Source organism: Tachypleus tridentatus, unplaced genomic scaffold (assembly GCF_004210375.1).
Source record: "Tachypleus tridentatus isolate NWPU-2018 unplaced genomic scaffold, ASM421037v1 Hic_cluster_2, whole genome shotgun sequence".
Lineage (NCBI taxonomy): Eukaryota > Metazoa > Arthropoda > Merostomata > Xiphosura > Limulidae > Tachypleus > Tachypleus tridentatus.
This window is the reverse complement of record NW_027467782.1, coordinates 1145568-1166873: the sequence shown is the minus strand read 5'-3', so window position 1 is coordinate 1166873 and position 21306 is coordinate 1145568. Positions and strand designations below refer to the sequence as shown.

General features: G+C 34.1%; 1 protein-coding gene and 1 pseudogene across 1 annotated transcript; both read left to right on the top strand.

The window, feature by feature from the left end:
* The first annotated feature begins 1105 nt into the window (after nucleotides 1-1105).
* On the top strand, nucleotides 1106-3193 carry LOC143242804 (uncharacterized). The gene is made up of 2 exons (XM_076486309.1): nucleotides 1106-1856; nucleotides 2206-3193. Exon 2 carries the CDS (start codon nucleotides 2228-2230, stop codon nucleotides 2606-2608), a length of 381 nt encoding a protein of 126 aa, XP_076342424.1. The 5' UTR covers nucleotides 1106-1856; nucleotides 2206-2227; the 3' UTR covers nucleotides 2609-3193.
* Nucleotides 3194-3370: 177 nt separating this feature from the next.
* On the top strand, nucleotides 3371-4390 carry LOC143243264 (E3 SUMO-protein ligase KIAA1586 pseudogene; annotated as a pseudogene).
* The last annotated feature ends 16916 nt before the right edge of the window (nucleotides 4391-21306 follow it).

Below are 21306 nucleotides of genomic sequence, written 5' to 3'. Positions count from 1 at the left end.
TTCGTCAAGTGAATGCAGTCAGTTTCTTAATTGTCCATACGTTGAACCCCATCTCGTCGATGTAGATGACACGGGGTGCGCGAAGTGCCGTCTCCATGAACCACAGGGCATAGTCTTTCCTTTCAGCCTTCACGTCAGGCCGATTTCTGTCGGCTGGGGCGGCTTGCAGTTTCTTCAGAGTGAAAAGCATTCCATGACAAATTTTCCCCAGATGTTGTGGGGTGACAGAAGGCTTATCTGGAAACTGTCTCCGGAGCTCAGCACCACAGATAATAGATAAAGTAGATAGCCACACTTCTCCCATTTGCATGTCGGCGCGTGTGACCGTTTTCCTATTACCATACCCGCTACGGGGGAAAATCGATAGAGTAAGTAACTCGCTTGCTTGCGCTGCAGTCATGTCGGCTTATGCACGAGTCATCATAAGCGTGCATTCGTTTAAGCCCCATTCATAAGTTAAAGAAGATCGTATAGTAGGCCTACATGTCTTCACATCAACGTAATAAATAGATTTAATCATTTCCATACTTAGAGCTGAAATAGAGCACTTAGTTTGAATAAATTAAGACGTACTATATTAAGGCACTGAAAGGGCCTGAAGACCGAAGAATACCAAAGAGTGGCAAAGAACAAGGTCACTGTGAACCGCGCGCGGGCTACGCAACACCCCCAAAACTGCGGAGGTGACGTAGGCTTTTGTCCTTGTGCACTGACCGGCGAACAGGAGTGTGCTCTCCGCAGAGACCTTGAGAACAATAAAGAGTCACGTCCGGCAGGGAATCTGAGGAGGGAACGTCACAAGTGTGATTGAAACAATGGTCAGGTCACTCTAGCCTCAAAAAGTTTGTTTATTGCTTCTCGCAAAACTTCATGTAAAAATTTACCAGAAACTCCGTTAACAAGAAAATACGCAAGAGGCAATTTCCAATACGACTTAATCCCTACAGCTGAAGTTGAGGTGCACCTTTTCTTGATAGGCGGTTGCTGAAGACGGTCAGGGAAGTCAAAAATGCTGGGAACGGTGTTTCCATGCAGTCTTTTTCGCGATAATATAGAAAAAGAACAATCTGAATCGATAAAGCAGTCAAACTCAAAATATTTCGAACAGAGGACAGCCGATTTGGAAGGATTAAAATTTTCCCGCCGTGTGGCTAAAATCCATTTTGTACGTAATTCATGATCTGATGGAAACCGGTGAAAAGAAATTTCTGATCCCTTCACACGATAATTTCGGCAGTTAAACGCATTGCACGTTCTTCGATTTGTCCTCGAGGTTCGTTCAGAATTTACATTAGCCATTCTATTCAATCAATAAAAAATAAGAGTGGAGACGACGCAGATGATGCACGAATGACGTGAAGACCACAGAATGAATTCTACATTCAAGTGATTTACTTGTAAGTACGAAGGAAACACATGGGCAGACACATGTCGGTTGCAGCCGCTTGTGGCAAGCGTTACTTACTCTATCGATTTTCCCCATCATCAACTTTCTCAATAGAATTTTGGTCACAACGCGGAAGTCAGTCTGGCTATCTACATTATCTATTATCTATGCTCAGCACTCAACTTTGTCAGCTTATTCATCTCGTCATAATGCTTTTTCGGAATGCGCGCAGCTAGCTGTCTGACTGATGGCTGGCAAATCACAATTCAGCTAGTGTGACGTGGCATCGAATAGAATGCTTCTGTTGTTAGTCGATGTTCGACGTGTCTTTAGCCATCTTTGAAACAGTATTTACTTTAACGGACGAAGGGTCTAACTATGATTGATTTCTCGTTTCATTTGTATATAATCAAGTCCCTTGAAATTTGACTCATTTATTCTCGAATACTTTTCGTGGAAGCATCATAAAGTAAGTGAATTTCTATTTAAATTGTGTTTTCAATCCATACGTAAAGTTCAATTAATTAGTTCAACCCAATTAAGTTCAATTAAATTGTCCTAAGGCGGGAATTATAAACTACAGTTTCACTCAGCTGTAGCACATCTTTTATTTCGGAACAAAGAAAGGTAATTTATTATTTTCTTTTCAACTTTTTCTGTGTCTAATTCCATTTATAACTGTATTGTTTAACTATCAGTCTAATTTAGTTTTAAATTATGTTTCAATATTTACGCCTCACTCTGTAAAAGAAAGTATTTAACATAAAGACCTTACATAAGTTTTATAGTGAAGGTCTTAAAAATACTTTTCATTTCAGTGCTCGGACGTCGGACCCTAAAATGAAGAGACAAAAGGATATGGATAGCTTTTTTCGTAAAGTTCCTAGAACCGAACCTTTAAAGCAAGATGCAAATGACGATGAAACAAAGTTAATTTTACGGCATTATTCTAATGAAAGTTGTACTGCGAATGTCGCTGAAGGTAAATGTGAAGAAGTTGAAACACTCGATCTTCCAGATTGCTGGAGTATAGAACAGTATATGAACTTCAAGGAAAAGTACGATGGGTTGATTGTTCGTAGTAAAAATGTTGGATGTGATATATGTTCCAAATTTTATTTTAAATTAGTGACCATGAAAGGAATTCACATGTCACAAGAATGGGTCACTTGCAGTGTTCAACCTTCTGGAAGAGATAAAAAATTCAACAAGCTTCCCTAAGAAAGAAGATGAATAAACACTTTTCATCAAAAGCTCACAGCATTTGTATTACGCACCGAAAAGATCGTGCTAATAATTCGATTGAGAAATGCATTGACAAATTGAACAGCAAGTATGTGGATTCTACTAATAGAGTTTTTAATACAATCTACAGTCTAGCAAAAAGAAATCGTCCCTTTTCTGATGTCAAAGATGAGATTCAGCTTCAAATGAAAATGGAGTAGATTTGGGTATTGGACTCCATTCTCGAAAAACTGCTGTGAAAATAACAGATCACATTGCAAATGAGATAAGGAAAGAGGTATTCACAAAAATTATTGAACAGAAATTAAAGATCTGTGTCATCATTGATGAAAGTTCAACCATATCCAGTAAGCCCGTACTCGTTACTTTCTTAAAGATTGAAGACTGCTATATATCTCCAACTATTTTTTTGGATTTGGTCGAATTGAATGGACGAGAAGCAGAAACAATATACACGTCATTGTTGAACAGTTTGCACCGTGCCGGATTCGATAATGAATATTTGAAAACTAATTTGATTGTTTTCTGTTCAGATGGGGCAAGCGTAATGCTTGGCCGTAATTCTGGAGTGGGCGCTCGATTTAAAAGCAATTTCCCAATATTATCATTTGGCATTGCTTAAATCATCGATTACAACTTATTTTGGATGATTCTGTCAGAGAAGTAGAACAAGTGAATCACTTCAAAATATTCATGGATAAAATCTACACAATCTTTCACCAATCAAACAAAAACCAAATGGACCTTTTCAAAATTTCAGAAGAACTTGGCCATCAAATTCTGAAGATAGGAAGAGTTTTGGGACCAAGATGGGCTGCTTGCAGTTTGAGATCTGCACTTGCTGTATGGCGTGTTTATCCAGCATTGTACAGATATTTCTCTAGTGACACGAAATTTTCAGGAATGGCTGCGCGTCTTGGCAATACATATTTCTTTCATGACTTGGCACTGATGATAGATATACTGACAGAAATTTCTTTACTTTCTGATGCCCTTCAAGCTAGATGTTTAACCTTGTCAAGAGCTGAGAAACTGATAAAGAGATCTATTAAGGCTTTTGAAATACTGAAAGAAGGTATTGGAAGATTTGAAAAAGAAATCGACGATAGAATTTCTTCTGATGAATTTAAGGATATCCATTTTATCAAAAATAATAGATTTGTTAGACTTCCTCGTAACAATTTACTTGATGTAATAATCGAAAATATGAAAAAAAGGCTGATGGACTGCGATCATTTAATATCCAAGAACAATGACCGGGAAGCTGACAACAAACTTCATGAATTGCTGAACTTGCTGGAACCAAATACTTGGAATATTCAGGAAATTGTTGTCCCATGGAAAGCTGCGGAAGAAAAGTTGAATGGCTTCTGTAAAATATTTCATCACAACATTCCCATTAATGATTTTCGTGATTATGTGGAAAATGTCCTGAAAGATTTTAATAATCCTGTAATTCCTGAGAGTATACAAAAGGCGAAAACCATTATGAATACGATTGCCATCAGTTCTGCAGAGGCAGAAAGAGGGTTTTCAAGAATGAATATTATATACTCAGATAAAAGAAGCCGCCTCACAGTAGAAAATGTCAGAAACCTATTGACGATTAATCTTATTGGCCTTCCTTTCGATTTATGGGATGCTACTCCTTTTGTTAAAACATGGCTTCGCAATAATCACAGTGCAGATGATAATAGAGTGAAACAGAAAAAAACGGACAAATATGATGACAATCAATTGACTATTTGGAAATTTTAAAATGAAATAAATAAAAGATTTTAAAGCACTTTTTCCATTATTTTCCTTTTCAAATGATGTATCAGTATAGACTTCCGGAAAAGTAAGAGAACCTGTTATTATTGAGGCCTTCCCTTGAGAGAACCCCTTCTTAAAATTTTGAATCCCACCACTGCAAGTTATACCACTAGAAACAGGGTTTCCATAATTGTGGTGAGTAAAGTAGAGATAGCGCTTTGTGTAGCCTTGTGCTTAATAACAAACAATAACGAACCCCTTGGGAGAACAGCTTTAAAATTCGATTTTCGTTTTCTTTCGGTCATGAAGCAGTCTTGTCTTCAATGGTGGATATCCTTTCAGGTAACCACGTGTTTTTCTGCACGTTTTATTAACACAAATCGGCAGTGATGTGTGTGTGTGTATTTTTCGTATAGCAAAGCCACAAAGGGCTATCTGCTCAGCCCACCGAGGGGAATCGAATCCCTGATTTTAGCGTTGTAAATCCGGAACATACCGCTGTACTAGCGGGGGGCTATCGGCAGGGGTATGAGGTTATTTAATTCAGGATAGCTTTAGTTTAATAAGATGGTTTTTAAAATGAAAATCTTAATTAAAATTCTTCAATTTTTGCAATATTTTAATCATTCACAATTTCTTCCACACAAATAATTTAGTTTTGGTTTGTTTTGAATTTCGGGCAAAGCTACAGGAGGGCTATTTGCGCTAGCCGTCCCTAATTCAGTAATGTAAGACTAGAGGTAAGGCAGCTAGTCATTTCCATCCACCGTCAATTCTTGAGCTATTCTCTTACCAATAAATAGTGGGATAGACCGTCAGCTTATAATGCCCCCACGGCTTAAAGAGCAAGCATGTTTGGTGTGACGGGGTTTCGAACCCGTGACCCGCATATTACGAGTCGTGTGCCTTAACCACCTTGCCATGTCGGGCCCCACACAAATGAAGACTGGACATTTGTGTGTTTTGTTGTTACTTCCAAGGCTACACAGTGAACCACGGGAGCTTTATTCACCCACCGTGGGGATCGAACTCTGAACTTTTCACTGTAAGCTTTCAATCGTACCGTTTCCACCCGATTGCCCTCACTGACTCAGTGGCAGAGCGATATATCTGCAGACTTACAACACTAGAAACTGGGTTTCGATACCCGTGGTGGGCATAACACAGATAGCCAATTGTGTGAATTTGCAGTTAAAAGAAACAACAACAAAAAGACAAACAATCGAGCAGTTTCATTTGAGTGAAAAAAATATTCAATTTACAAAAGCTGTTGAAGCATAATTACCTTCGATTTCCGATTACTTTTTGCCTATTTATTTTGTAATTAAGCCACACAATGGACCATCTGTTCTGCTCACCACGGGTATCGAACTATCAGACTACCAGACTCTCACTACAAATTTTGCCAGAAATTGGAAGATTCTGCTTTAAACAAGAAAGAAAAGTGGGATGTGTGAAAGGAGGTAAGTACCTATCAAAATCATGGAAGACAAGAGAATTGAGAGATCATTTCATTTGATAGATTTTGTCTGAATGGAAAATATGATCTGTGACAATATTGAAGCACCTGGAATATGACATACAATGATATGGATATCTTGCATATCAGTCCAGAAAAAAAGATACAACATATAACAATGTAGGGATCCAGAATGAATGCCATCTTGGTAACTGAGATAAGTACCCACTGTGGAATTGTTGGAATGAATCATGACCAGACAATGTCTGGCCAGATGAAAGAAATGATCCAAAGCCTGACATACAGCTAAATGCTCCTGTTTTAATATAATAACACTCCTCAGCTGTAAACCAACACTCTAAAGACTCCAGTAGATCAGCCCATGCCCTCCATCTCTAGATTTGAGATGTAAATTTAGGTGAGGATGAGAAAGTGGAACACCTGTCGATGTGTGGATTCTGACCAATCACCAAAGACCATGAAGAAGATCCTATGCAAGGGTCCACTAATCATAAAAAACCCATTCATGAGCTTACATATGAGACTGAATAAAGGGGATTGTGGCAGTCACAGAAGAACACAGCCTCAAAAGAAACAGCACATCAAGAGTTCCAATATGATTAACCAGCCCACTCAAATTATCTCCTAAAGCAACTGATGAGAAAAAGCTCGAAATATTCAAATAAAATAAAATATATAGAATCCAAACTAAGCTTGAATGAAAATTTTTAAAACTGATAACTTACCCCTTGTTGGAAAAAACAAAGATATAGTGATGACCGCAAGGCTATTGGAACATGTAAGAAAGCATTCATGACATCCATCTTGGTCATCCACATACCTCAAGTAAAAACTCACCTGAGGGTGAGAAACAATTTCATTATGAAACGAGATGAAATGACAAATTGAGTAAGGTGGAACAAATATATAACAGACTGTCAGTCTTCAGTTTTCTTGAAGTCAACAAACCGCCTGGAATAAAATCTGAGTTAACTCACAGGTTAAATGGCTGGTCAATGTTGGGTTCCTGTGGCTGAGAGAAGGAAATGGGTACCTGTGACAAAAGAAGTGGAGAAAGAGATTGCAGTAAAAGTCCATCTGATAGAACCCAAATAACCCACTTATCTGTAACAAAAATCACTAAAGGGGAACAAATTCTCACAATCGAGTTCCTACTAAACCAGAATTCACTAGGTAGTCACCAATACTGTTGGCATTGTGTCAATTTACATTAAAGAAAATGATGAAATACAGAACTCCTAAATGAAAGAACAGGTAAGCACTGACGAATATTAAACGGAAATGGAAATAGGTGCTTTGAGGTTTTGACTGTGACAAACAATTTACCAAGGAAGAAATGGTAGAAGATTCCTCACATGATTTCAAAGTGTCAGGAACATGGTTGATACATGCTACTAAAGAGAGAGGGCATCATGTAATTTTTTTCAGATAAATGGGTGGCAAATAAATGTAGGTTAGGACCATATTGAAACCCACAAAATCCCAACAACAGAGAAATCACATAAGTCAGTCAAGAGATGATAAATATAAACCTTCAAGATTTTTATGCATAGTCTGGGATAGATGATGTATTGTAGATAAACACCACAGAATGAAATGAGGTTTAGATGTATGTGTGAAAACTGGGTATGAATAAAACATTGCACGAAATCATAGTATGCCCCTAAGTTGACAAAATAACTTCAGCTGCTAAGAACAAGTTTTGATGATATATCAAAACAAAGTGATTGGTAACTCCTTGAGGGGAAAGAGATGTTGTCATCCTCACCCAACTGGGAAGTAAGATGCTCCACAAGATATCCAATATTCAGAGATGGGAAGACTAAATAAGAAGAACTATCATGCAACAAAGCAAGACAGGGATCTATGGAATAGCAAAGATGGAGAACACATCACAACCTAAGAAATTATGTCTAAACACATTTTTAGGCCAAACTGATTCAGCAGATGGGGCAAATGAAATACAGCACAATCTGGGGGTTAAAAAGAAGGCTATCAAAATCTTCGTTAAACTGAATAGGTTTAACATGTTCTTGGGCTAAGTTCCGGAGGATGTGCTTGATCTGTATAGTCATCAATATCTTGGCAAACAAACACAGATAAACCCAACTACAATTGATCCAACGTGTCACCAACAAGAAAGTGTTTTGTAAGAGGTGTGATACTCAAAGTTAAACCATTAACCTTGAAATTTATGCTAGCCGTCCCGAATTCAGCAGCGTAAGGCGAGAGAGAAGGCAGCTAGTCATCACCAACTCTTGGGCTACTCTTTTACCAATGAATAGTAGGAATGACCATCACATTATAACGCCCCCACGGCTGAAAGGGCGAGCATGTTTGGCGCGACCAGGATGTGAACCCACGACCCTCAGATTATGAGTCGCACGCCTTAACACGCTTGGCCATGCCGGGCCAAGGATGAAAGAAGATAATGTAGCATATGGAAGTAAGTCATTGCAATTAATAAAATATGTAAACATTCACAATTGCAATAATTAAGTCATGCTAATAAAATTAATAAACTGGTAGTTTTCGGTTTGGTCTATTATATTCCTCATGCCTAGTAACGTCTTTACAATTTTTTTTGTTTTCTTTTACACAAGGAAGAAGCAAAATATTGACAAAGCTGAAGTAATATGCAGAAATTGTCAACACATCTTGTTTCTCATTTCAGTAGGTAGTACATAAAATTTAATTAACACTTGTATGGAAATTCAGCAGAATAATGACACCTAACTTAGTTTCCTTTTCTATAAAGGAATTTGAAGGAGAAATAAAGAAATTGTGATACAAAATAAATATCACATACTCACTCAACTGAAATTCAAAAAACAACAAAAACTAATGAATGTACGAAAAATTACACAAAATTCCAAAATACAAAAACCAAGTAACTACTGAAGTGATACAGTTAAAATAAAATAATAATTGCTAATTAATTAGTGCTGTGTTCCAAAACTGAGCTTTTTATCTCCGGTATTTAACTATTAAGCAAAGTTTACCTTTAAATCACTTTATCGTTCTTTTGAAAAATGCTCTTGAGGTACATGTTACTTTTAAACTTACTCTTGGCCAGTTTGTTTTATCATCATATTTTTCATAGGGATCATTCATTAAAACAATACTTTTTAACTTTTTCATAAGTTCCTCATTTCATTTTTTTTCTCTTTAACAAAGTATTATAAAACAACAATTAGTACACCACACACACGTGTTAATCAACAAAGATTACTTCTAATGATTGCTGTACAAAACATTTGACATTGCACCATTGAACTTGTGAACAAAGTTAAATCTCTTACCCAGACAAAGGATCAATGTCTCATGTTTTATTATAAATAACACCTCTTGCATTATTCTTTGCTGTTGGTAAAACATCAATCCATTTAATAATTACAAAAATTAAAAAAGTCAACACAAATAATTCTGACATTTAGTTAGTGCACCAATCTCAATAAAAAATTTCACAGTTAACACTATATAACAAAATTTTTATTTTTTCATGTTCCTGGGCAGAAAGTGTTATTTCCTAATTTCTTATGCCTAAAATAAATGGAAAATACATATTTTTTCTTCAAACTTTGGTTTGTGAACTGGGTAATGAAATTTTCAAATTTACCCATTTTCTAGAACATTCTAGGTAGATTCAGTGCTGAATAACTGATAGAGAATTTTCTCCAACCTACAAGAATTTTCAAGAACCTTGTAGAATTTTCTAGAACTTTTCATAATAATATATATACAGGGGCTCACCACTCACCACTTCAGTTTAGTTCTAGCTGTCTAAGTGAACACATAGACCTGTATGTGGCTGATTTTTCAAGACAAGAGCAGAAAAGTACTCTGTGACAGCATCTGCTAAAATGTGTAAAACCTATAAGGCATATTTTGGCATGCTTGTTGGAGATCAAGACAAACCCTGGGCACCTCATTTTGAGCACTGCAAAAAACTCTAGAAAGTAAGACAATTTTGCTTGCTTGAATATTAAGACTTTATATTATACAAATTTTAGACCTTTAAAATTCAGTGCTCCTCAAAGAGGAATACATCAGCATCAAAACTTAGCTAGAAGCCTTGAAGTATGATGAGTATGGCTGGAATGTTATTGGAGACTTCAAAATGGTGGCATTTCTGATGGGTCTCCAAGGAGGCTTTACCAAGTTTCTCTGTTATCTATGCCTTTGGGACAGCAGTGACACCATAGTGCACTACAACAGAAAGCACTGGCCACAACAGATCAAGTTCTCTGATGGCAGGCATAAGGCCAAGTCCAGAAGGTGTTGTTTCTACCATTGTACATAAAATTGGGTCTTATGAAACAATTTGTCACAGCTCTTGATAAAGAGTCTGCAGTTTTCAATACCTCCCAGACATCTTCCCTAAGCTGTCTGAGGCAAAGGTCAAAGCTGGTGTCTTTGTTGGACCACAAATGAAGAAGATTCTGGAGTGCATAGAATTCCCCAAGAAGCTCAGTAGGAAGGAAAAGAAATATTGGGGTAGCTTTGTCACAGTGGTTTAGGGCATCTTGGGCAATCGCAAGGCCGAAAATTATGTGGAACTGGTTTAGGCTCTGGTGAAGAACTATGGCACACATCAATAAAAAAAATATTTCCAGTAGCTTCCCAGCATAAACACTACTTAGTAATATGGGAGTTGTTTGAAAATAATACATAGCATATGCTTAGTAATAACCTTACTCCATAACATTTTGGCATTTAGCAGTTAACACATAATAATTTTACATTTTATCTGCATTGTCACAATGTAATCTTATGATATACGATGCTAACTGCACTCTGCCCATCACTGGTAGTGAAACTAGGTTTCTAGTGGCATGTCTGTAGACATACCACTGGTGGGCCACATAGTGCTATCAAGTGGCAATAGCATGAGAACATTAAACTGATTTGAAAAGCAAAATTGTATATCAGTTAGCAGTGTAACTCATAGGCTATTACGTATTCCACATATAGTATTTATTTTAGTGTTTGAATATTAGTTTTGTATACTTAATATCACATTCAAATAAAAATATTATAAATTATGTAAAATACTATTTTCCACATAAAAATAATAAAGGATAATTAGTTCCAAATTTATTTACTTATATTTGATGTATTTGTTATAATGTGGATAAGTCACACACTTCAGGAATAACATGTTATAGCTTAATTATATCTAATTTAAATAAGGTCTCAACTGTTCAGCATTCTTGAATTAACAACTTTAAATATCCAAAATACTAATGCAAATAGTGATAAAAAATGCTTTCTACATCTACAGAAAGTTTGTAAAATGTTTAAAATCACAAATTAAAAGAGACGTTGACAGCAACAGTATCAGATGGAATAAGTAAACAAGTCCTGGACATCAGAAACAATAAACAGGGTTTAACAGTATATATTAAGTTTTGTTGTCATACCACAGCCACAAAAAAAAAGATCAGAGAATTTGTATAAGATCTTTACGTGATTCTCTTTGGGCTCTCCAACAAATTGCTGCAGACTTGAATTGTTCCCAAAACACTGTCAAGAACACCCTTGAGGCCAAGACAGGAATATCTGAACATAAGAATGGAAGAGGTAGAAAACATAAACTCAATGATATTGATGTTAAGTATCTTTGTTTACTCTGCCTTCAGTACAAAGTGAAGACTGTCAATGATGTCAGACATGATATAAATGAACATATATTTAATGACAGAAAGGTGTCCAGGTCTACAGAATCTAGAAGACTCACTGATAATGGAATATTTGGTTGTGTATCAGTTAAAAAACATTTACTTTGATATCCAAATATTGGGAAGATTTAATTTTGCTGAAAAATACAAAAATTGGACTGATAATAATTGGAAAAAGATGTTACGGATGGATGAGTCCAACTTTGAAATATTTGGGTCAAAGTGTAGGTAACACATCTGGCTGAAGACAGTAGAAAGATACTTATCTCAATGCATAGTACCTGCCACAAAGTATGGTAGAAGCAGTGTGATAATTTAGGGATATTTTCTGCTGAAGTGATAGAAAATATCTGCAAAAGATATGGAATAAAATACCAGCACAAGTACAATGATGTATTGATCCAGTAGGGAATACCCTGTAGTTTGCATGTTACTGGCAAAGCATTCTATTAGCAAGATTATAATGACCTGAAATGCTCATACAACCTACGATGAAATTACTTAGCTATAAATTAAGCTGCTGAAATCATTCAAATAATGCAATTACCTCCCAAAGATCCCCAATCTCAACCCAATTGAGCAGATTTGAGATATGAATGACTAAAAACTTGACAAATCAAAAGTTACTTGCAAAGAAGCTTTATGTGAGTGAATGTCAGGAACACTTGAAGTAAAATAGCAAAGGACACTTTCATTAAATATCTTACAATAATACCAGAACAACCATCTGCAGTTATTAAAGTGAAAAGAGACAACAAAATATTAACTGTTTCCTTAATCAATCACTCTAACCATGTTTCAGTTGTACTAAGTTAGAATAATAATAAAATATTGATGTTTAATATGGTATTCACCTTCTATTGTTCTTTTGAGGCAGCCTGAAATCTATTTTTGACTTTGTCCTAACATGTTTCCACACTTCTGTGTTACAAGTTTAACATATGTTACAGGGTACAACATTATAAAGATAAGCTGATAAATGAAGAGTACATAACTCCTCACATTAAACTACAACTATCGACCAACACAATTTGTATAAACAAGTGCAAAGTGTATTATAAATTTGACTTGCATTGTGAAAGAATCTCTAGGGATTCATATTTAACCATTCCTCTGTAAGAAAACGTTTTCAAACTTGAAATTTCTACTGCCAAAAATATTCCATATACTTTATCATAAAAAGCATCAGAAAAAGAAGATTACAAAACATTAACTCTCAACTCATTAACAGTCCTACATGAGACTTACCGCAATTTCTTGAAGAATTCCCAATTTTATTAGTGATACAAGATATTACAGAATGTTCTTTACTTCAGAATAAAATTTGAAAACAAAAAATTAAAAGATTTTCCAGTTGTTTCTCAAACAATTAATAAAATTCTCCATTAATTATTACAAAGAATTTAAACTTCATCATCACCATTTTAAAATATTTGTTTTCTATTACAAGTTACCAGTACTGATAATAATATCATTTACATTTAGAATGTACGTTTTTTTAGTGGATTTTTGTATTTTTCTTTCACTCATGGATCTAAAAAGTATTAAAAAAAGATAGAATGACATCTTCATTATAATCATATTTCCATAAATATCCATAAATGGTCTTTCTTTACGAAAATTGACATAACCCACTAACATAATTTATATCATTATTTTCATAATGAACGACATTGTACCTCTGTCATTTTCTCTTTTTTACCTGAAGAACTAATTGGTAAGGTTCTAGTGTAACTTCCTCCTCAAGGCATTATATAGTAAATTTCATTCATAGCAACATAAATTGGCAAGTTTGATATGAAAGATGTGCAACTCATAATAATTTTATTATATATATATATATCAGGTATTTAACAATAACATACTATGATAAATACATCTGCTATTGAAAAATGTATAGAAATAGAGCAAACAGGTAGTAATTCCTACTAGCAAAAGCATACACTAACTTTTATATGTGTGTGTGTACAAGTTATTAGTATTCTTTTTGCATGGAATAGTTTGTTTTTTTCTGTAAATATTAGGTCATCCCATAAGTAATGTTATTTTTTGGGATAAAATAAATGTAAATGCATATTTCTTGGCTAAATGAAGTTATATGGGATGACTTGATAACATTCAGAGTAAACCAGTTTGTTTCTTTACTAAATTTTTTTATTTATTTTAGAAGTCCCAATTATCATGGAAGTGTCAGAGGAGCACATAAAGAATATAATGTTTTACAACTTCATAAAAATGAAAGAGTGTTACTGAAGAAGTATTCAAGATGTGTACAACAATGACATTCTAAATGTAGGGAAGTGTCAAAGATGGTTCAATAAGTTTAGAACTGGTGACCGCAGTCAGCAGATTTAGGTGCAGCATGTGAGGTCAGTTACGATATTTCGTCGATGACAGCGAAATCTGGCCGACCGTTCACTGATGATGTATGATTACTGCATCGGAAAAATTATGTCCGGAAGCAGTTCGCAAGCTACAGACGGTGGCTTTGAATCGTATGACAGTTCAACGAAGAATTCCACACCTCTCAGCAGACGTGACAAGGCAGCTTACAAATAAAGCAGCCAACTTTGTCTACTTCTCTTTGGCAGCAGACGAGTCGACAGCACAGCAACGAGTTTTTTTTTTTTTTTTGTAGTGTGTCGCCATCGTTTGATATCACAGAGGAACTAATCGGCATGGGTTCCATGAATGGTCAGACAACTGGGTCTGCACTATTCGAGGAGACAGTACGACTGTGTAGTAGTGTTTCATTGGATTTCATGAAACTGGTAAGTGTGACAACTGATGGTGTACCAATTATGACAGGAGAAAGTAGCGGGCTATTAGCACTGTTGATGAAGCATCGAGGAAAGCTGAACAAACAGTTGGTGAAGTTGCACTGTATTATTCACCAACAGAACCTGTGCAATAAAGAACTTGGTTTCCAGGCAGTGATGGTATTTGTGATCAAAACCATTAATTTCATCAAATCATGAGGGCTCAATCACCATCAGGTCTTCTTGAAGAAATTGATTCAGACTATGGTGACCTTGTGTATCACTGTGAAGTACGTTAGCTGAGTCGAGGGAAGATGCCCAGAAGATTCTGGGAGTTGATTGATGAGGTGATAGAATTCCTCAAAAGCAAGAACAAAGACACAGAAGTGATTTCCATGACTGAACCAGTATGGCAAGCTGATTTGACCTTTCTGGTCGACATGACACAACACTTGAATTATCTTAATTTGTAGTTGCAAGGCAAAAATCAGCTTGTCTGTCAGCCTGCAAATCACGTCTCAGCTTTCAGGACAAAGTTGCAGTTGTTCCAGCAGCAAGCGGCATCAGGCAACTTCGTGCACTTTCTCACTTTTCAGTTACAGCTACAGAAGAATCAGGACATCGACACACAAGTTTGTGTTGGGAAGCTAGATGCCTTGATTCAATCCTTCAACAAGTCGTGATACTGCAAAGAGAAAACAAATATATATTAATAAGGTGGGTGCTAAAGAAACAACCTGTTGTGTTGGTGGAATTTATAACTAACATTTGTGGTAACGTAATGAACCATAAAAGAAAATTTTCAAGCCGGTGTGATTCAGCATGCCACATGTTGCATTGGTTGTATACTGTTGTCATAATAAATGAGAAACATAAAGAACATCTGATTAGAGGTCAATAGTGACATCCTCTATAACTGCTTTCAGTTGTGTCTTGGAAGCTTGATTTCTGCTGGTACAGAAAGCCAGGTTTTGGTCCTGTATATTATCATAATCTCCACATACATCTCAGGCCACATTATAAAAACAGATTTGTTTCTTGTAAATCATACAGATGTCTGTTGTGATGCTCTGTGAGACATATAAATCCATTACCCTTTAAACCAGACCCAAGAGTTCACTTTGTCAGTCAAATTGGTAATTAGTGCCCCTTCAAGTTTCTGTCCTGGACAAACTTACTTCTTGTATCTCAGAATGGCTAGTATGGGTATTAACACTTTTACTAATAAAGTGGAGAGCAACATTTTGACCTTAAATCATCTTCAAGTTAACCTAAGAAGTTCAAAACATTCTTCTCTGCTTTATTAGTGAAAGAGTTAATACCCATACCAGCCATCCTAAGATCCATTTTTATTTCAAGTGGGTTTCTTGTCATCACGAGAAACTTACTTCTTGCACTACCTATGGTACAGAGATGCATGGTAAGATATTGTTTTAAATGCTCAAACTAAAGAAAAATGAGTTTGCATTGAAAGTAATAAGACTAATATTTTCCTTTCATTTTTAGGTTTTCAATCTGTAGCCCAGTGCTACGCAGGAAGAGATCACGGGTCGTTACTGGATACTCTCCAGACAGTGGCATCCTGATCAGCATAAATACCCTGTGGAGAAGGAGGTAGCACAAGAGAAATTCAATGAGATCCAAAAAGCTTCTGAAGTGCTGTCTCAGATTAAGTTCAAGAGGCTGAATCGTAACAAAAAGTAACAAGATAATCCCGAGGCAATGCGAAACTTAGTAGGAATTTATAATGGAGCAATTAAAATACATATCTGTGTCAGTATGACCACATCATACAAAGAATCTACTGATAAACTGTTCTAACTAGTCTAAATATCTGATATCTACAAACCATTTTAGTCATTATTTTGTTTATATAATGTTTACAGTTAGATTTCTTGAGTATGTTTAGTCTGAGGATTTTATTATTCTGTCTATTTTGTATAAGAATGGAAATTTTCAGAGTTGTTGGAAGAAACAAACTTGTGATATGTTCCACGAATCTGTCAAAGCACAGCTTTTACTGTGTGTAATATTCTTTCAAAATACCGTGCTGTGAAATTGTTGGAGTATTTAGTTAACTAAATGTGATCTCCTTTAATAAAACGGACTACATCCGGACTTCTATCGGGTAGTTTTATGTGTAACTGGTAATAGGTTATTTGTAAAACAAAAGGTAGACTTGGATTCAAAGTGTGAGTTTTATGATGGTTCATTTCTTTTAGAAACTTTCTTTTGATAAAATTCTCCTTCGTAATAAATTCCTTAAACCAGAGTGGATGCTGCCAGCATCCAGCCAAAAATCCTGATTTTATCCACCGAAGAGTGACAGCATCTGACGTCTCTTTGACTGAAAACTAACCCTAACCATGTTATCGTCTGTGAAATTAAGAAAATTGAAATTTTATAAAGCATGGTAACAGTTTTTAAGGAATCATGAAAACCATTCCAGCAAAATGTGCAACAAATTACAGGTTCAAAGAATTGAAGCACAACAAGTAATCACTTTTGAGAGGACCCAACTTCTCAGTGTGTTTGTCTTTGAGTTTCCTTCATGTGCCATTCAAACTTAAAAGAAACAGAACAATTTGACAGCAGTTTAAGTGATTGGTAGAAATGAATAGAAGGAGAAATATAATGGAAGATTAAGTTTAGAAGTAGCTGGATGATAGTTGTTGAAACGTATATAGAAAGATAAGTGTACAAAGTAAAGTATCATTTTTTGGACAAGTATTCAAAATCTCTCATAAAAGCTTCTATTTTATTCAAATATAGTAGTATAAAATAACTTTTTCTTGGTAAGACAGTAAGTTAACCAAACCCAGTATAAAATAATAATTATTTATGTAATGAAAATTTTGAAATTCATTATGTCTATTATTTCGTTGGATCTGAGGTAGTACTATTGAGTTACGAGGTCCATATTTTTCTTAGCTTTAGAACATACTTTGATAGCAGGTTTGAAGATTTTTCATGTTATGGATTACTTACCAGTGTCCTTCTTTTCTTTTACTTGTTTTTAGAACTTCATAAAACATCTTACCAAAACACAGTAACATATGTTACTTTGACTGTTTATTTAACAGATGGTTTCCATTACCACTATACCAGCAGAGTTAAAATTATGTTCCTTGTGGTTTTTATTCTTTGTTGTTGACAAGATGTTTTCATAACTGTGATTTTGAGCTAAGAATAATTTTTGGCATTTTAAATTTAATACAGTGACTGTATTATTTTTCTTTAAATATAAATATGTAAATATTTCAATTGTTACAGTAATCCAAGTTCTCTACTGTTGTATCTGTTACACCTTATCTTGGAAATATTAATTTTTACAAGTCAGAGCTGAAATATGCACTGTTCATTTAGTGCAGAAACAATCAAATATGAACATGTTGTCAGGTATAAACTAAAATGTTGTATAATATTCTGTGTGCCACTTTTGTCACTTTACGAATATGAATTCAGAGCTTTGGAAGAAAGTAAACTTGCAGTTGTGAAACTACTGTAGTTGGTTTTACTGTCATCACTTTGGTTCATGCTTATTAAGGATGTTACATTTGTCTAACATTGAGTCTTGTTAAAACTGTTACAGTTATCACTTCTAATCATTATAATTGTTCAAAATTAATTGTTGGTGATGATGTATAGATTTAAAATAGAATGTAACAAGCAAAATTACCCATTTATATTGATGGTTGGTGTTTAAGTTAAGTCTAGCAAAAGTACCTGTCCCCAATGACAGTTACTGTTTAGGTTAATCTACCAATATAAATTATTTCATGAACTTTAAAAATGTTAACTTTTTTGCCTTCTTGGTTTCACTTAGAGCCAAAGCTCTGAGCTTTTTATACTTCACACCATAAAATAATTAATCACTTCAGTTGTGCTAGGAGCTGCTCAACAGTAACACATGGTAAATGTACATTTGTATTTCTTATAGTATGTCACATTTTGAAATGTTAATGATAGTCTGATAAATATAGAATATCTTACTTGTGAAATAAAGTTTGGTATTAACATTATTCATACTTGTTCTACTGCCATTTCAAAAGTGAATGTTAAGCTGTGTCTGCATGAACAGATCTTCAAATGCTGCATGTTTCCAATATATATATATAAGAATTCAGAAGTTATTCATAGTTGTCAGTTTTAAACATAATGATGAAATAATTAGTATAAAAGAAGGTTATCTGTTTACAGTAACTGTTGGAATGACAGTTGCACAAACAGAAACAGCTGTAGCACCAAGATGAACTACATTTTACTTCTGTAGTATCTACATGTAAACAGAAGGTTAACAGTAGCTTTGTTCAGTGAACCAACATTAATAACTTTGTATTAATTGTTGGTATTACATATCCATTGTCTGTACACTTCACAAAGTATTGAACAATTCCAGACATTTACAGTGTTTGATTTTATCCTTTTTGGGCAGGAAGAAACAAAACTAAGTATACTTTGTATATACTAGTTGACAAGTAATTTTAAAGTCATTTTGTGTAATAATAAAAAATGGTGCCTTATTTAAAACAAAGTACTCTAATAGATTAATAAATCTTAGTTATCACTTATTACATCACATTTAAAAGTCCTGCTATATTACTAGGTGTAAATAAAAAGGTTTATGTTATTTTTTTAATTGAGAGAAAAACTTTAAAATGTGACCCAAAAAAGGTTGTTTGTTATGTAACAGTTTTGACATGTATTCCTCTTAAGCATTGCTTGTTGTGTAATGATATTTATGCCTAACATTTTTTGCACATCTATTTACAAGTAGTGGTTTAAGCCTATTGAATATCATTCGAATATTTTAAAATAGTAATACATAAAGGTAATTCAACATGAGTACACATCTAAATGAAATTGAAATGTCTTTAATATTATGTTAAGTTTTAGTTATTCATTGGGTCCTAGAAAATGTAAGAAATGTATGGTAATGAGGAAATGTATTTTTCTTAAAATTTATATTTGAAGACTTAGTCAAATAACTTTTATTATTGCTATTATTGGTTTATTAAAGGTGGCATACATGTAGATCATATCTTCTATTGCAAATGTCACAAAAAAGGTTTTTGTTGACAGTTTTAAGCTGTTTGTAAATTAATAATTACGTTACATGCTAAATTGTTTAAGTATACAATAATATTCTTTCATACATATAAGTTATAATCTATTTATATATTTTCTCAAGCCATTTCTTATTGCATAGGTTTAAGTATTAAGAGAAACATGTGAACCTCACAAAGTTAACAGGTGAATTCCATATCATGCACATTCCAGTATCTGGTCGATACAAGTTCAGTATATTATATTTTCCAGTACATTGTACTTTATTATTATCATATACATTCTTGTATTCAAATAAATTCAATCAAATATTGATCCATTGAATAATTGTTTACTGTCTCCTTTAACAGGTTTAATCTTTATGATGCATTTACATACACTTAACTTATTTCATCTGCCTTTTTAATTATTTATTTTACAGTGCATAAAGGAATTACATGAAGAATAATGCAGTACCATTGTAATAACAAACTTCTGAACAAAGCAAGTTAAGTGTATAGAACTGTTCCAAAATGCTCTTAAATGTAAAAAAAAAAAAAAAATTATTTTCTCTGTTCATGTCACAGTGTGTTACACTAATTATGTCACATGTGAAGTATGACAAAAAATGCAGTAATATGCAGTATAAGGTGTGAAAGAAATTATATTTTAAGTGTGAATAGTAATATTTCTTTTTCTATTTATGATTCAATTATAGTAAATAATATAAGGCTGTATTAACTTTCACTTAGAAACATCTGACAGACTCATAGAAAAAGGAATGCATATTCTGTTTGCATTCAAACAGAGGTAATTAACATTCTTCAAATATTATGTCCAGTGATTTGAAAACAGAGCTCGAATTCCTTCCATCAGATATTTCAAATGATCACATAATAAACAACTAACCAAAATGTGTATACTTTAATGGTATTTGTTAATTTACCAGTACAGTGGCAACCTGCAGTTAGATTGTTAGAGTAGGGTGGTGGAATCCAGTCAGAAAACAAAGAACTCTTGTCAGTTGTAGGTTAATAACAATCATACAAAGAATAATAAGTAGGATGTCTCTTACTTTTGATATTAAACTTTTGCTGTTGTTTTGATTACTATAGTGGTTTCCAACACAGACAAACACTTTGAACATCTTTAATTGAATGTGTTACTGACTGATTGACAAATACGTTATGCTTCTAGAATCATTTTCATTATTTTGGTGTGATAAAACTGACTTTTCTTGGACATTAATGGAATTGCATATAAATATTCAAACTAGTGAAACAACTGCTATAATAAAATTTTTGAATTAGAATTATTTATGGTGATATTATGATATTAAATTATATTTTCAGTAAGGGACACTTGTACTGATGAAAATTTGTAACCAAGTTGATTCTGTTAATATGATTCTTATATGTACCTGTAAATTAATTAATTAAGATTTTGAAAAGATTGCTTTTTTGTGAATTTGTACTTTATGAAATTTGGAATGTCAAGTTTTCATGTAAATCCATACACTTAGAATGGGGAAATGAAGCCACGTTTTACTTCTACCTACAAAATTCTCACAGAATTGAAAATGTTGTCTCTACTATGCAAAAATAATTTATCTTTAGAACAATATTCATTAACAACGGATTATCTAATTGACACAAATGGATTTAATGTTTTTTAATTTTACAATTCTTGTAGTTTTTTAGACCATATTGAATTTGCTGAGTGAATTGCGTAAACACAATGTAAATTTGTGAGGATGTTACAGTAGTACTTCGGGTCTCTCACATTTAAAACTTTTCTTTATTTGGGGAATTTTGTAGGTTCTTAATTTTGATGTCTCACTTGTGGAAGTAACATTTATGTTTCACTAGTTTTGAGAAAACAAAGGACCAATTAAACATATATGTTTAAGTATATGTTAAATTTTATAATTTTATAATAACTGATGTAAGCAAA